The sequence below is a fragment of the Dermacentor albipictus genome, chromosome 1 (assembly GCF_038994185.2).
Source record: "Dermacentor albipictus isolate Rhodes 1998 colony chromosome 1, USDA_Dalb.pri_finalv2, whole genome shotgun sequence".
Lineage (NCBI taxonomy): Eukaryota > Metazoa > Arthropoda > Arachnida > Ixodida > Ixodidae > Dermacentor > Dermacentor albipictus.
The window spans coordinates 338,537,428-338,554,109 of NC_091821.1; the positions used below are offsets into that span (position 1 = coordinate 338,537,428).

The 16,682-nt window shown below is 46.4% G+C and overlaps 1 protein-coding gene across 1 annotated transcript in view; it reads right to left on the reverse strand.

Annotated features, from left to right (window-relative positions):
- The window catches only part of LOC135901953 (lysosomal dipeptide transporter MFSD1-like), a 37,375-nt gene extending 32,371 nt beyond the window's left edge, over window positions 1–5,004 (reverse strand). Inside the window, exons 1-4 of the mRNA XM_065431839.2 lie at window positions 4,737–5,004; window positions 3,654–3,862; window positions 1,530–1,597; window positions 283–391 (exon numbers count right to left, since the gene is read on the reverse strand). Coding sequence (XP_065287911.1) covers window positions 283–391; window positions 1,530–1,597; window positions 3,654–3,862; window positions 4,737–4,905 — 555 coding nt within the window. The 5' untranslated portion in view covers window positions 4,906–5,004. The remainder of the gene's footprint in view (window positions 1–282; window positions 392–1,529; window positions 1,598–3,653; window positions 3,863–4,736) is intronic.
- Between the last annotated feature and the right edge of the window lie 11,678 nt (window positions 5,005–16,682).

Below are 16,682 nucleotides of genomic sequence, written 5' to 3' on the forward strand. Positions count from 1 at the left end.
AGAAATGTTAAAAAAAAACCCCTAATATTACCCTTTTTCTTAGGTATTACCAGGGAAGCTGCCTTTCAGCTGTGTTTTTATGCTTTCCATAGTACTTACCAAGGCGCCTGCTGCTGCACAGGCATTGTGCCAAGAAAAAGTGACACATACGTGCAAAATGAACATCTCTTCTATTGATGAGTCATACACACTACGTGAGGATGCTGAAGGCTATGTTGCAACAAACAGCACAATTATCGTCATAATAGTGAAATTACAAACATGTTTAAGTGGGTCACTAACCAGCCTGGAGATGCTCAGCTGGAGGCCAAACACAGTGTTCAGCTCCTTGTCTTTAAACCAGGCCACCGAGTAGGTGTTCTGAGCGACAGCCAGAGATTCACCTCCAACCCTGCACAGATAAAAGCTCTAAATAGAACAAAAATAATCTGCAGAATTCTTATGGCCTTGAGCTTGATTACTGCAACTGCAGTAAGTGTGCTGCTTACCTTAAAGGGACACTAAAGAGAAAAATTATTTGAGCTGTGTTAGTAAATTACCCTTCTGCAATGCCAAAAATGTTTGGTAAGCATTTTTGGCGAGATGCTTCGTAAGCCACAAAAGATAAAAATGAAAGACGAGTGGCGATATCACTTTAAGTTTATCGAAACCCCGATATCATTATGAGGCATGCTGTAGTGAGGGGCTACGGATTAATTTTGACCACCTGTAGGTCTTGTTAACGTGCATGCAGAACACCGTACACGAGCATTGTTGCATTTTATCCCCACCGAAATGCAGCCACTGCAGCTGGGATTTGATCCCGCGCCCTCGGTCTCAGCTGTGCAACAGCAAAGCTACTACGCCACTACAGCAGGTTATCGTGAAATCGCAGATTTTGACACTGTTTGCTCAGGCATAGTCAAATCTATATCGGTAGAAATGAACTACATTGTATTCTAATTGAACCAAAGACAGAAGTAAGGAAGACAAAGTCTTTTACTGAATCACAATGGCTTAAGTGCGAAATAATACTTTGAAATCCACAACGTCGTTGTAGTGATAAATTGGCTTTGGAGCACTGGCACAAAATTCAAGAAATGGAACTTTCACTTTCATTTTCTCTTCTAATAGTAGTTAATGTAGATTCAATAAATAAATAAATAAATAAATTAATGGGCAGCCTATTAACATGAAATCAACGAAAGTAGAGTTGTTCAAGAATACCTTATCAATTTACACTTCTTTAGTTTTGAAGAAGGGAGTGTTATATATGAGCATTGCTTCCTCTTCTCCTGCCATCTATACAACGTCTTTCAAATTAACCAGCAGTTCGTGCCACCTACGTCCCAGTTCCACTTCTGCTCTCGACTTGGTTGGTCTCGAGTCCAACTTGCTCTAGCAGCAACACAACAGTTTTCTCTTTAAAGTTTTGTTCACCTTAAACAGATTTCTTAATGAACAAACTAAGAAAAGTGCTTGTGGGAAAGATGGGGGTGCTTCTTAAATATAATAAAATCTTTATAAGTCAGCTCCATGAAGATACTCACCCAAAAATGAACCTTCCAAGTTGCATAAGCCAGAAACGGTTGACGAAGGCCCCCATAGCAAAGACAATCTGAAGTGAATAGTACAGCACACACACATTTCAATCTGCACAACTGTTGTAGCCGATAATATGCAACAAAATGTGCTATTCTTGCACAAGTGTATAAACAAATGAATACACAGGCGAAAATAAAATAATGTGAGATCACATTGCTCTGAAAAATTTAAATAAAGTAGGTTTACATGACACATAACCTTCCATATTTAAGCACACCTTAGTCACCGACAAGTACATTTTACTTTTTATGAACTGCTGAGGTGGCTCAGAGATTATGGTTTTGTGCTGCTGAACGGGAGCTTGTGAATTTGATTCCCGATCATGGTGGCTGCATTGCAAAAGAAGCAGAAAGGAAAAAAGTTTCTGTGCGGTGCTTTCGGTGTGTGTTAGAGAACTTCAGGCCATCGAAATTATTCCAGAGCCCCTAAATACAACACCTCTCATAACCCGCTTGTCACCTTGGTATGTTAAACTATCTGTCAATCAATCTGCATTTCATGAAAAGTTACCTCACTACCATTACGGCTTTCATAGCCATGTTTTTGTGCCTGTGCTATGTAGAACTTCTGTTGAAAAATGAAATGGCTTTTGCACCAAGTACAGATTACAAACAGGCCACACAAACACACTAGAGCAAATTGCTGTCCAACTGGCATTTTAGCTCCCATGTTTCTTACACGCTTCCTCTTTGTGCACCTTTCCAGCACCCTTGAGCATCATCTTTTGCAATATAACTTCGTTGACTTGTTGACATGCTAACAAAGAAGGCTCCTAGAGATCCACAACTTGTTCTAAAACAAGCTGTCACTAGTCATTTTTGCTCCTTATGGTCACCACCTCACTAGCCCTTGCATGACATAGGGGCTGAGCAGGCCAGAAGCCTCCATGCCGCATTGTGTCCGCACAGTGCAAACTGTGGCATGGCTATATAAGATAGACCCACTGCATCTCCATTACCTGCGACTTGCAAGACTTTAGGTGATCTTGAACACTATTTGCTGGAGTGTCCTGGACTTATTACCGAGTGCAACTTTTTCTCTGACACACTCCAGTGTCTAGGTTCTCCTCATGCTAGTGTGTATGACATAGCATTTCGTCTTGGGTTGATTAGGGGTTGAGCAGGCCAGAGGCCTCCCTGCTGCATTATCTCCGCATAGGGTCAGCGCATACTACAGCATGGCCATACAAGATCAGACCCACTGCGTCTCAATTACGTGTGGCTTGTAAGACTTTAGGTGATCTTGAACACAATTTATTGGAGTGTTCTGGACTTGTTACAGAGCGCAAATTTTTCTTTACGCACTCCGGTGTCTAGGCTCTCCACATGCTCATGTGAATGACAGGGTGTTTGCTCGTGGGCACCGGACATTCTGGAAGGAAGTGTCTCGGCTCCTCCTAAAGTTTTTAGGAGATCTGAACTAAGACAGTGATTAGTAGCGGTTGACAGACTAAGTGATGAAGTTTTCTGAAAGGAACAGCTCGGGCAGAGCAATTGCCAGCGTGTCTTGCAGAGATAGATTTGCCTACAGTCTACAACATTCTTCTCCTCCTCTTTTGGCTTTTTGTTCCGCCCCAAAAATAGGGTTTAAAAATCAGTAGACTGTTTCTTGAAATGCGGGTCAACATCAGCCTATTCTAGGTCCACTGCAGGATGAAGGCCTCTCCCAGTGATTTATACTTACTGCTGTCTTGAGTCAGGCAACTCTACTCTAAGCCTGCAAACTTGCCAATTTGATCACATCACCTATTATTCCGCCATCCTCGAATGCGTTTACATTCCATGAATGACCATTCTCTTACTTTAAAAGATCAACGGTACACATTATGTGACATGTTCAACTTGTACTCTAGCTTCAAATGTTGCCTGTGATATTGTCTACCTGCATTTGCTTTGGAATCCATATGGCTGTTTTTCTGTCTCTTATGTTATGCTTATAACTACCTATTCTATTATTGGCTGTCCAGTTCTTAGCATCCTCCCGAGTTTCCTAGTTATTTTAATTTCGGCTCCACAGGTTAGCATTTGAACCACATTCAAACAGAACATGTAAAAATTGGCAAAGATTACCTGGCCCACGATGATAATGAATGAGAAGAGGAAGGCACCAAGGCGGATGCCAAAGACTCGGTCGATGAGGAAGCCCCCAGCAAAGCAAAGGACTGTGTTTGGCCAGGAGTACCATGAGTATAGGCTGCTAAAGTCTGCCGCTTTTATTGACATTACATTTTCTATTTGGCTCTGTAAGGCACCAGGGTTGTCGAAGCAGTAGTAGCTGCCTATGCACAAGCAGAAAGAGAAAAATATACAGTCGATTGGCAGAACAGGGCAAGCAATAAATACAATAAGGTCAAGCTCTGAATAACTTCATATTCAAAGACAATTACTACATCTTAAACCAGGCATAGCAGAAACAGCATAAATGCTACCATATCTTGCCACATTTAGGAGCATCAGTAAAAGGCTTTATAATAGACCTATACGAGTCAACCAACGAGAGGCTGTACATCATAGCAACCACCAATTGTCTACGTGTGCAGATACGATAAAGAAACAAAGGAAGGCTTTCCGAAGATAAGATTTCGGGCGCGAAATCTCTGCAATCTAGGGCGTACGACCGCTCCACTTTCAATTTTTCCTAGGAACCCCGTGCAGGCGTTGGCGGATGTTATGAACACGTGACGAATGAACTAATTTTATTCAATGTAACGACCACTTTCGCTTGCAGCTGCTAACTGACCACTGGTTTACCTGAAAGAGTGTTTTTGTGTGCGCAGCTGTGATATATAAAGCGGCCCGCGACTTGCACAACACCAGTCAGACCTTGCCGTACAGTCAAATATGGACGATAATAAACAGCTAGAGCATGCCAATCTGGCTAAACAACTGTCGAAGTGAGATAGAGGGGATTAACCGAAAATATTGCTGCAATAAGCACAGCGAAAGTTACCAGTCATGTCAGCTTCGAAGTTTCGAAGTCCAGTGTCAAGCCCCGTTTGACGCACGACATATTTTCGCATTATAACAGTCTTTAAAGGCGGTGGTTGCTGACTCCGTATGAAAACATTCATTGAGTTTCGAAATGATACGGGGGTCGATGCACAGGCACTTGTTTCAGTGAGCCCGCAATCAACGAAAATAAGGTAAGCTCACCGAATGCTAGGAAACACAGGAAGAATAGTACAATAAGGCGATGTGCCCTCGTAGTCGGGTCGCAAAAGACGCTGGCGCAGTTTCCGAGCCTGCGCACGACGACGTCATCTTGTTCTCCTTCGACGTCTTGGTCTGAAGGCACTAGACCTGCTGTGTCCGTCTCAGTCATCCTCGCGCAGAAACACCTCTCACACACTCACGTGCCTCCGCTCGCGAGCGCTCAGCTGTCACCAACAGACCAACACCCCTCGCGTGCCTCCTCATAGAATAGCCTCCTTTCCACCTCTGTTCAACCGGAAAAGAGAGAGGCCGTTACCTATTACCCGATATGATGTCATAAGAAAAACTCTAATGAACTAGTTACCTATGAGGGTGATCTTTATTGGAATTCTCACCTAACAGTCACAAAGCTCTAGACATTTGTTCGCTTACAATAGTATGGTTCAATTGCCGCTACAGAGTTGAGCAACTTTGTAGCGCGGCAATTTCGAATTTACTTTTCCGCCGTAGTGCTTATAAGCGCGCTAACAATGCTATTAAGGATGTTTTAGGTCACAAACCTGCACAGTGGTCTACGAAAGATGTGGTATCGGAGGGACTCGTATCATTTTAGTGCTTTTCACTCATCAGAATGCGGCTGCCAGTCGTGCTCAGTAAGAGAACGCCATATCCATTGAGCCACCACGACGGTTAATGAAAGAGCCGGTCTCCCCGCTAAATACGGCATGACACGTTGTGATGTCACGTATAGCAGCTCACCGATGAACGACACGAACACATACATGATAATGAACGTCACATTGTGAGTCCGTAGTTCTCGAGAAAGCATGGCTCTAGGCACAAAGTTAGCAAAAGGTTATGTTTTGACTACTAAATTGCTTCAATTCTGCAGTTACAATATGACGCATGAAATAATTAGTTGACAGGTTAAATAATTAGTGGTAATAGCCGGATTCGTTATTATTGTGCAAATTATTTTTAAAGTAAATTTAATTATGGGGTTTCACATGCCAAAAACACTTTCTGATTATGAGGCACGTCGTAGTGGAGGACTCCGGAAATTTCGACCACCTGGGGTTCTTTAACGTGCACCTAAATCTAAGTACACGGGTGTTTTCGCATTTCGCCCCCATCGAAATGCGGTCGCCGTGGCCGGGATTCGATCCGGCGACCTCGTGCTCAGCAGGCCAACACCATAGCCACTGAGCAACCGCGGCGGGTTATTCTGCAAATTATGATGTCTGCCACTGTCATGAAGCTTGGGCAGCAAAGTTATTTTGTCTTCAATCCCCTAGATTTAATATTCAGGCTGTTGTCGCAGAGGACTAGCTGCAGAGTTCCCAGCTAAATATATGCACCAATTATGGAAAAGAAGAAGAAATTTAAACACTCTGTGCGTATGGAACCAGATGAATGTTGGTCACAACTACCTGGAGAAGCCTTCAGTATTTCTTAAAATAACTATAGTAGTAAGTCCTAGATTAACTATTTAATGATGAACCTTACGGCTAGTATGCCATTGCCGCGCTTTTAGGGCACATTTGAAATATATCAGTATCTGTTGTTTGCTGCGCGATATTTTTAGTGTACCTTCTCTCTTCTTTCCCACCCCTTCCCCTTCTAGGTAAAAGAAAGCATGCGAAATTTAAATAGAAAAGAGAGAGAGAGAGAGAGAAATAAACTTTATTGTGAGACCAGGCTTCTTGAGCCCAAAGGTGGATGGCCTCCTCAGTCCAGGTAGCCATGGCTCGCTGCCGCCGCCCGAGCCCTGTTCACCAACCGCAGCTGGCTGTCAGGGTCTTGCGTCACCAGCAGAGCCTCCCACTGGTCTTTCAATGCTCCTTCTGAATCCGCCTCTTTCTGCATGTTATCGCCTGGTGGCGATGATGATGGTGGTGCTTCTCGATTATTCCTGCATCCAAGCACAATATGGCGCAAGGTGTTGGGCGTGTCCGGCTGGCAGAACTTGCAGTCTTGCCCGTAGATGCCCGGGTACATGGCGTGCAGCAGTGTTCCGTGTGGGTAGGTTCCAGCCTGTAGTCTTCTCCAGGTTACCGCTTGGTCCCTACTCATCGTCTTATGCGCGGGCGGGTAGCAACGCCTCTGCTTCCTGTAGTGCGCCAAGATATCCGAGTACTTCTTGGATATGCGTTCATCATCCTCGTCACAGTAGTTGGTACGTGTTCTCGGCGCGTCGAAGATGGCTCGGCGTGCATGATCTCGAGCTGCGGCGTGCGCCGCCTGGTTCCCCGTGAGAGACTCGTGTCCCGTCCTCCAGAGGATTTGCGCTGCTTCTATCTTGGTGTTGTTCAAGACCTGAAGTGCTGCCTTTCCAATCCTTCCATTCATATACCTTCTGCATGCTTCTTGCGAGTCCGTCACCACGGTAACCATGGCCTTCTTGCACGTTGCGATGGCCAGGGCTGTGCCCACCTCTTCCGCAGTGCTCGCGTCCTTGGCACGTATGGATGTGGCTGTAAGATGTTCGCCCTTCTCGTCGACCACGCTGATTGCGAATCGGTCCTTGGTACTGTACGCAGCTGCATCCGTATATCTAACGTTTTCTTCTTTGCTGTTGGTGCGTTCGAGTATGCGCTTGAGCGCCTGTATTCTCGCCTGTCTCCTTTCCTTGTCGTACTCGGGATGCATGTTTCTGGGAATGTTGCTTATGTGTAGCTTGTCTCTGATCTCGTGTGGGATACGCTGAGGTAGGTGCCTTTCATCCTCGACTTGGTAGCCCAGATCTTGCAGCAGGGCTCTTCCCGTCGTTGTCAGCTTCAGTCTCTCCAGTTGGTTGACGTTGTGCGCCTCCGCGAGCTCTTCCCACGTGTTGTGGACTCCCATTTTGAGTAATTTCGCTGTGGACGTGGAGGGGGACAGACCCATAGCAATTTTGTATGATTTTCTGATGAGGGCGATAAAAAAAAAATGAACAAGAACGAAAAAGCCAATGCGATCTTTAGCTTATGCAACAAAACAAAACTGCTTTAAAACACGAATTCTGCCCGTAAAATGGCCCGCTTCGCTCGTAATAAGACATATGTCGCCTTTCCAACCTTGTTTCGTCGAGTTGGCCGCTATATACATTGGTCTTGCGGTTCAGGTTAGCTCTTTAAATCGATAGTTCGTGCCGCGGTAGGGTAGCCGCGCTTCCCGATAACTTGGCTTTCTCAGATTCCTTGTCGCTCCCACAAACAGTCTGGTGCTCAGGATGGACGTGGGGTTCATGAAGCAAGAATATGGCGGCCGCATCAAGGGCGCTATAACGTAAAGCTATTCCAAACTTTTCTATTCCATTCTGCAATCAGCTTTCCGCGATTGGTCAAAAACTTTTTTGGACCACACCCACTTCGCCTGTCTGTCACGTGACGTCACGAAACCCGCGATAGCTCTCCATTTGATATGATGTGTACACACTGATTATGCATGATTGGACCGAACAAAAGAAAGGAGTGGGGTACCGCACAGGGCGTACCTGTAAAATACACCTTATTTCATTTCTGTTTTGTGGGGTTACGCGTTTATATGGCAAATGGTGGACGCTATTCACGCTTGTACTAGTAAAGGCACCCTCCCCCCTCCCTCATTTGCATAGAAGTTACCTTGGTCCCCCCCCCCCCCCGAAAAAAAAATCCTGGGTACGGGCCTGTAATAGTGCATACTAACTGGAACACCCTGTACAGGAGTACCTTTGCGTACTTGAGCACCAACATGCATCATCGGGAACGCTGATGGAGCTTAATTAAGCCAAGTAAAATCTCAAAGTGGGAGCACCCGTCGTGCGTAATGAGGGCTGTCATTGACTATCCTCATTGAAAACGACGGGTGCTGGCGGTTTCTTTGTTACTAGTCAAAAACCGTTAGTCGGTGCTTCGCGGGAAGCAGACGTAAAGCCTGTAGTGCACCCATCCGGGAGAATCAAGATGACGGGGCTGGCAGCACGGAACCGGCAACGCTGCAGTTCTCAAGCAACACGCCAGTTTTGTCGTACACAAGCTTGCATCGGGGTATATATATATACATATATATATATATATATATATATATATATATATATATATATATATATATATATATATATATATATATATATATATATATATATATATATATATAAAACAACAACAAAGAAAGCCGTGCGTGTTTGGATTTTGAAGAGCTTGTCTCATCGCTGCTAACCTCCGAAATCAATACGCGCTTGACCAGGTTCAGCTTGGAGAGTCGCCAGGCGCCAGCTCAACTGTGCAGACGCTCATATGTTCGTGGCCGCGGAAAGCTGGCGGCACTTAATGCGAAGCCTTCTTTGCTAACTTCAGACACTATCTTCGACACGCCTCGGGGCTGGCAGTGCCTGTACCAACATGAGCCGCTGATATGCTCATGTGGTTGTTGCCGGCGTGGTCGCGGCATCGTCGTCATTCGAGCTCCGTCATCCGACTCTTGCCTACGGTTCTCGCGTACTACCTGTGCCGAGCCAGGTGGCGCACGTAAGAAGACCCGGGCATGTCGGCTGCGGAACAACGGGTGGTGGTTGCTTCCGTATGAACAGCGACTATTTCTTTTCTTTTCTTTTCTTTCTTTCTTTCTTTCTTAGAACCTAACATATACAAATGAAATATTTCGTCAGCCCGCCTAAGCAATGACGCTTTTGAGCGGGACTGGACAGTGGTTTGGCTTGAATGACACAGATTTGTTTATTTATTTATTTATTTATTTTGCTCTAAGAACAGCACAATATCAAAAATTAAATTTCGTGTAAGTGCCACGAACACGTGACCTTGTAGTCCATGAAAGCACCGATGCTTTTACGCGGACCACTGTATAATTTCCTTTAGCAGGCATAGTACAAGCACATGATTTATCTCCGTTTTTCCCATTCTTCCCTTTCCCCTTTCCTCCATCGCTCGGCTAATTGTTATTCCTGCAGAAGCAATAGCGCAAGCAATGGCATACTTAGGCATGCAAAATATATGTACAGCACAGCCCGCCATTTCATCATATACTGTTGTTAAATGTTAAAAAACAACAACACAGTCACCAAGGCCAAATACAAAGAACAGAATACTCTAGTCTATTTTATATAACAGTTAGCGAAGTGTTGTTGGAAGAACTCCTGTCACATGGTTTTCTTCGATTATTCCCAGTCATAATTTTGTCAGAACCGTGCGGTGTACAAAATCTTTTATTTTCCTGAATGATGATACGTTGATAACTTTTTGTATTTTATTAAAGTAGAACGGCACATGAAGTTGTCTCGTTCTTTTACCATAATTCGTGAACGCTTTAGCGCGAACGAATATCTCAGTCTTGCGCATATCACCAGTTTTTAAGCTCTTTCTTTTAAAAGATTAATCAAATACTGCTTCGTAAGTACAAACGAAAGAAAAAGTTGTTAATATCAAATATACCATGATATGCCATCAGCTCCCTGTGGCTAACGGCGTTGCTGTTTGTTCCGTATGCTATCTTATCCGTTATTTTTCGTATTATGCTATTTAACACGTTTAGCAGATATGGTGACACCAGTCCGTAGATCGTAATGATATACCTTAATACAGGTTCACCTAGAGCCTTATAAGTGAGTTTTCTTATGCTGAGATGACATACTGATCTGATTTTGTGCATGACTGCGCGTACTGCTCGGAGACCTGCTTAGCTGCTTAGCTGAACAGCTTAGCTGAATGCCTTGAGCACACATAAGCACTCGTACTTCACGTTCCTAGGCACTGATAAAAGAAGCGAAGCGGAAACAAGCCGACCGACCTAGCTAGTGCTACGCGCCGCGAGTCAGCGTCTCTTTTCATGCGACCCCGTTTCTCTGCGGGTGCGCGGAGTGGGAGATTCATCTGCCCGTCACCTCAACGGAGCGCGCGCGGGGGTCGGTGGCGCGCAACCGAGAGAGGAGAGCACGCCTTTGACAACGCTACGCCTCGCTGCCGAAAGCTGCGATGTGTAGTATTGTGGAGTAGCCTTTTAAAGCACATTCACGATCATGAAATGCGTAGAAACCCCCACCCCCTGTTCCACAATACTTGTGTGTATTGCGGTGAAATCACACAGCAAGCGAAAATAAAAATAATGCCGGAAGACAGAGGCGTGAGGTGAGCACCCGAGATAATGATGAATACGAGAACCGCGGCACAAAGAGGTTTGCAGTTTTAATAATGACATACATTACATGTTGCAATGCATGTTACATGTTACAAACTTACAATAACATGTTGCTTACACTTAGTAGTCGCGCAACTTCACTTCGCTTCACTGCAATGCATTGTATGCTTCACCGCATAACACAAATGCATTGCAATGTGTTATGTCCTGTGCGAGTACTGTGCGGGTACCCCCCTTCATAAAAGATTATTGTTTTCCTTCATTTTTTTCATAATTTTTAAGAATCACAGCAAGCTCTGTGTTTTAGTCTTGGTCTATATTTATTCTAATACGAGATGACACAGTTATGGATTGGCAGCGTGCTTTTCTTTTAATGATAGCGTATCGCCTTGCTCCTCACGCGAATGCAAAGCCTTGCAAGTGGCGCAGCTGGAAGTGCTATGGTAGGAAGCGTGGTCTGAAGGCTTAGTGACGCACATCTGCCAATATATGAGTGCTTCTCATTCTTCATCGTATGTGCTCAGTCACTCTGTGTGTCCCTGAATTATTTTAGACAAGTGCTTTATCTGGTCGTATCTGCGTTCTCGAAAATATGCGCTTTGAACTGAGAAAAAGTAAGAAAAAGAACTTACCGTGTCATAGTTAATGTTGTGGCCTCAACGCATGGCTCCATCATCTCGCCGTCTCCTTCATTTTCGCTGTGGCCGTGTCCACTTTACGCATGAATACTTTCAGCGTCGTTGAAAACAGAGCGACGCGGCTTTCGGCAGCGAGGGGTAGCGTTGTCAAAGGCGCTCGCACAACCCTTGCAAAGCGTTGCACAGCGTTTTTTGAAGCCTTTCATGTTTCTTCACGTGCCTAGGATACGCCACAATGCGAGCGATCCGTGTTCCTATCACCAAATGGGGCGTCAGTGCCCACTTCTGCACACGTTCACCGCGGCAGAACCCAGCGTTGGAGCGTAAACAAACTGGAATCACGGAGGCAACGTCGGAGGCTGCGGTCCAGTGTGCCGCTGTGCTAGCGGGAGTGGTCTGTGGTAAGATCCCATAGACGTGCAGCTCTGACCCCCCATTCTGCATCATGTTTTCCGTGTACGCGGACGGCGTGGGTAAAGGGGGTGTTGGGCAAGCGTCTAAAGGAAATTTCGAGGGGGGGGGGGGGTGTCACGTGCATGCCCGGTGACAATCAGAGCTAACTTTATAGCCTTTCACTCGGCGTTCAGAGAGGTATAGATAGGCAGTGCGTTTGTCGATCGGAGTCGGAGTGGTCACGTTTGAGAGAGCTTAATCAGCCGTAGTAGATATAGTCCATCGAACTCAAACCTGCGCTTATCAGAAGTTATAAGGTTTACAAGTGTGCATATCGTTGGAGAAATTTGACAGTTTCTCGGCTATGGCGTCCCCGCGTTCGACACCTATGGTCCAGAAATGGCACGGAGAGATTGAGACAGCAGGATAGAGGCGCGCGCGCATGTGCGTGTGAGTCATGAGCGACAATACGTTAGGTTGCCTACAACACCTCGTTAGAATTACTGTCAAACAACACAATAAATGACAAACACGTAATATTGATGGTTGTCTTCGCCACAATACAACTATGTCACGTCAAAAAGCTTGCTTCAAGCTAAGAAACTCGGTCCTTCTCGTCGACTTCGATTTGCCAGTAGCCATTCTTGAGATCCACTGACGAAAAATTGGTTGTCATTACAGAGCTGGTCCAGTAAGCCCTCAAAGACGCCTTCTATGTCTGCAGGTGTTTCGGAGCCGACGGAAATGGCGCTGGAGCGTGGCGGGTTGCTGATTTGGTCTTCGAGCACACCCAAGGCACGGTGTAACCGAGAGTCCTAAATGCAGCGGCATCACTCGGTCCATGAACAGCGTTATCGGCTTGGGTCTTAAGTCGAAGACTGCGCTTGTTTGCTTAGGAAGTCCATGCCGAGGATTATGTCCCGCATTCAATGCTGTGAAATTACGAAGCTCGTAGGGTAAGGCTGGTTATGAACCGGGACTCTTGCTGTGCAGTCTACATCTGGCGTTATTAGGTGACCTTCAGCTATCCGGATTTGAATTCAGGCCCTCCCATGCAGTTTTAACTTTCTTCAACTTGACGGCGAAGGACCCACTGATGACGGAGCAGTCGGCTCCTGTGTCACCTGGAGAAATTTTTCTGTGTCATCTCTCTAGACGATACTGAGTCATCGCTAGTCGTTGAAGCGTTGCAGCTAGGCCGCGTAGTCAGATGACGGCTGCGTCGCATTGTCTCGCTGTTGTTACGTCGCGTCGTGAAGTCTTCCCTAGACGACGTTGTCATTGCTTGGATGCTTTGTCAGAATGGCGACGTATCGTTGCTACGCCATCGAGATGGTTCTTACAGCGTCTTCGTCGACGGCGGAATATATTCGGCATTTCAGCGAACAGGGACCACATCTCCATCGGTTGCTGCTTTCAGTTCTCCGGATATGGGCTAACGGCCCATACACGGGTTGGGCCAGTATGCGGTCACCGCTGCAGCGACGAGCAGCGACCTGGCGACGACGAGCGGGAAGGCCGTTGAGTTCTCCATTGAGTTGCTGCGCGGTATAGTTGGCGATGTCACGTGGTCGCTTGCCTTGTTTACTGCTTACTCACTGCAGTGAGCATGGGCGGTTGATTATATATATGTGCAAGGTTCCTCGTCAATAAACAGTTAGTTGAAAGACGGCGCTGTCTCTGTCTCTCTACTTTTTTTGTTTTGTTACTAGAGCTGAAATTTGGGCAGGTTGGTTATTCGTAGTCGTCAAGAACCCGCGATTAAAATAAATAAATAAATGACGAACGTAGAAGTGACATACACAGTGCTGTATGCGAGTACGTCTCTTCTACGTTCGTCCCTTGTGGTACGGTTCAGACTGTTTTATCTTCGTTCACGCACTAAGTCTTACGCTGTAATGTTTCATCAACGCCCACGATCCCTTTCTTTCTGCAAAGCAGATAACAGACCGGTGTACTTCCATAATGCGCGATATGCGTAAATTACCGAAGCAATATTTTGAGAAGCGTCGATGAAAAAAAAACAAAGAAATTCATGGCGCATGTTATAGGTGCGCGGCAGCACACCAACCATGCGGCCCCTCATAATCGTGTGAGAAAAATAGCGCGTTATTAGGGAGCGTGCGCGCTGCTGCTTGATACGCTGCAGAGGAAATTATTATTATTTGTTTTGAACACATATATACAGTTAACAGAAGAGGGAAAGGAGAAGCAGGCTGGCAACTGCCACAAGAAGGGGCACAACGCCTTCCTACTCTTCTGAACGGAGGTGACAGCAACACAGAAATGGAATATAGGAAGGAGGGGAGGAAAGAGTAAAGGATGTGGGTATTTGGGGAATTCGACGCGCCATTGCGCGGGCGCATTTCACCTTATTCTGCAATTCTTAAAGCCACATCGTTCTCGCTCCGAACCAGTTTTGGCGGTGGCGCTCAATTTGCGGTGGTTCGCGGTGAGGGTGGAGCTAGTGACGTCACGGACCGGCCCCTGGTGGCTACTGCCGTGACGGTAGCGACTCTCTTGCTCCTTGGGACGGCGCCCTGTACGTACATGCTTCCTCTCGTCCGCCGACACCTTTGTGACTAGTACTGAGCTCACGCACGGTGCCTTTGCCCGTGCGGGGAGCGCGTACCTCGTGTTGTTCCCTCGTGCTCAGTGGATATGGTGTTGGGCTGCTGAGCACGAGGTCGCGGGATCGAATCCCGGCCACGGCGGCCACATTTTCGATGGGGGTGAAATGCGAAAACACCCGTGTACTTAGATTTAGGTGCACGTTAAAGATCCCCAGGTGGTCGAAATTTCCGGAGTCCTCCACTACGGCGTGCCTCATAATCAGATAGTTTTGGCACGTAAAACCCCATAATTAAAATTAAGTTATTAAGCCGAAGAACGGGTGCCTAGTGCTCGCGCGTAGTCGTACCACGCCGAGCCGCACTCATCGGAGGCCCAAGCCGAAGGAGATTGCCCGAGCTCTCGCGAGTTGGCCCATCGGTTATCGCGAGAGCAAGTAGCATAGCCGCCGGGACTTTTCCTATCGGCGTGTCACAGCTTGAGCTTGTGCTCTCGCAGCGACGTGCTACAGGCGCCCCTAACTGTATCTGTCGCCCTTGGTGCGGGACTCCTTTGGTTCCCCGCCGTCCCGGGACCGGGCGTTCGTGCAGTGTTGGGCGCCGTTGGAGAGAATAAACGGTTTCCGTCAACTTAGGGCAATATTGTGTTCTTGCGTGCGTCGCTCGGTAGCCCCTTGTGGCCTGAGTTCGCGCGAAGCGGCGCTAGAGGCTGACGGCTAGCTGACGTGGCCCTGCGGCTCGCTAAGCTCGAACCCGTGGTGGTCGGTACTCCTGTGAGACCCTAAGACCCCACAACGAAGAGCAACAGGACAAATCTAAAGACTAAGAACTTTAACGCACATTATGGAGCACTGAACCAGCTGGATTCCAGATCATTTTCAGAAATGAAGATCCTTGACCATGCCCGCACGCGTAGATGGAACAAAAAGCCACGAAAGTGTTGTTGCAGAACCACAAGTCGACCATGTGCAGACTCGGTGAGAACATTCAAATGTGCGCGAAACTCTCTCTCTCTTCATCCCTATGGCCCTTCCCCCAGTGCAGGGTAGCAAAGCCGACGTGCGTCTGGTTAACATCTCTGCCTTTCCTCTCTTATCTCTCTCTCACTCACTCTCTCTCTCTGGCGCGCCGGGCCGCGTCAGTCGTATATTCTAGGAAATGCGCTTTCTCTGCAATACACACAGACTTTATAGTTACATTTCACTGCTATATCAAGCCATGGCAATGAGAGATAGATGGAGAAAGAAAAAAGAAACACGTCATTGCTTTCAAGGGCGCGGTAACGGCTCTTTTGAGCAGCTGGCGGACGAAAAATAGCTTTCATCTATTCGGCACTCGGCATCACTCGGTACTCAAAAAGCCACTCGAGCGAGCTGAGTGCAACGGCGTTGCCTTCCGTCCACGGAGACGTTTCACCGATTTTTAAAGCATTTTTTTCCAGCCGAGAAGGAATCGAAGAAAGTAAGAGAGAGGCAGAGAGCCTGGATTAGGTTAAGGAACGAACCGCGCGTGTATGTCATTGGCGCAGAGTCGTATGCTAAACATGTGGCTTTATTTTGAGAGGTTTCTAGTTACTATAGGTTAGTTGGGTTAACCTGCTAACGACTGACGCCGGCAGACACCGAGTTAACTCGGCGGTCGGTCTCGCTGCAAGAGCGGGGTTATGCAGATGAGAGCCGTATTTGTTTTTTTTTCTTTTCCTTTTTATGAGGCAAACATTAAGGGTGGTACCGATGCTATTATAAGACTAAGTGCCTAAACCTCAAGATGCGAGCATCGTACGAGCGCTATCAAAGTAGTAGAGGAGTCATACTTTCTCTTATACTTTCTCTTCGAGTTGTCCGGAGGGCAAAAGGAAACGGTATACGACTGATCAAGTTTCTCGCTAGGACGCAGAGTAGTATCCTCCCCCCCCCCCCTACCATCACGTTATGTGAGGTTGTAATTATTGTTGCCACGGTGCCACAGCTCCTGGCCTATTGGTATCACAGATACGGCGTTTTAAGCAAAGCGCCAAGGGTACTCTAAGAATAAATTGAATTGACTGTTCTATTAATATTGAAGGGATACGTTATCAATCGAAATTTGCCAAAATAATCCTATCCAAAACATACATACATACATACATACATACATACATACATACATACATACATACATACATACATACATACATACATACATACATACACATACATACATACATACATACATACATACATACATACATACAT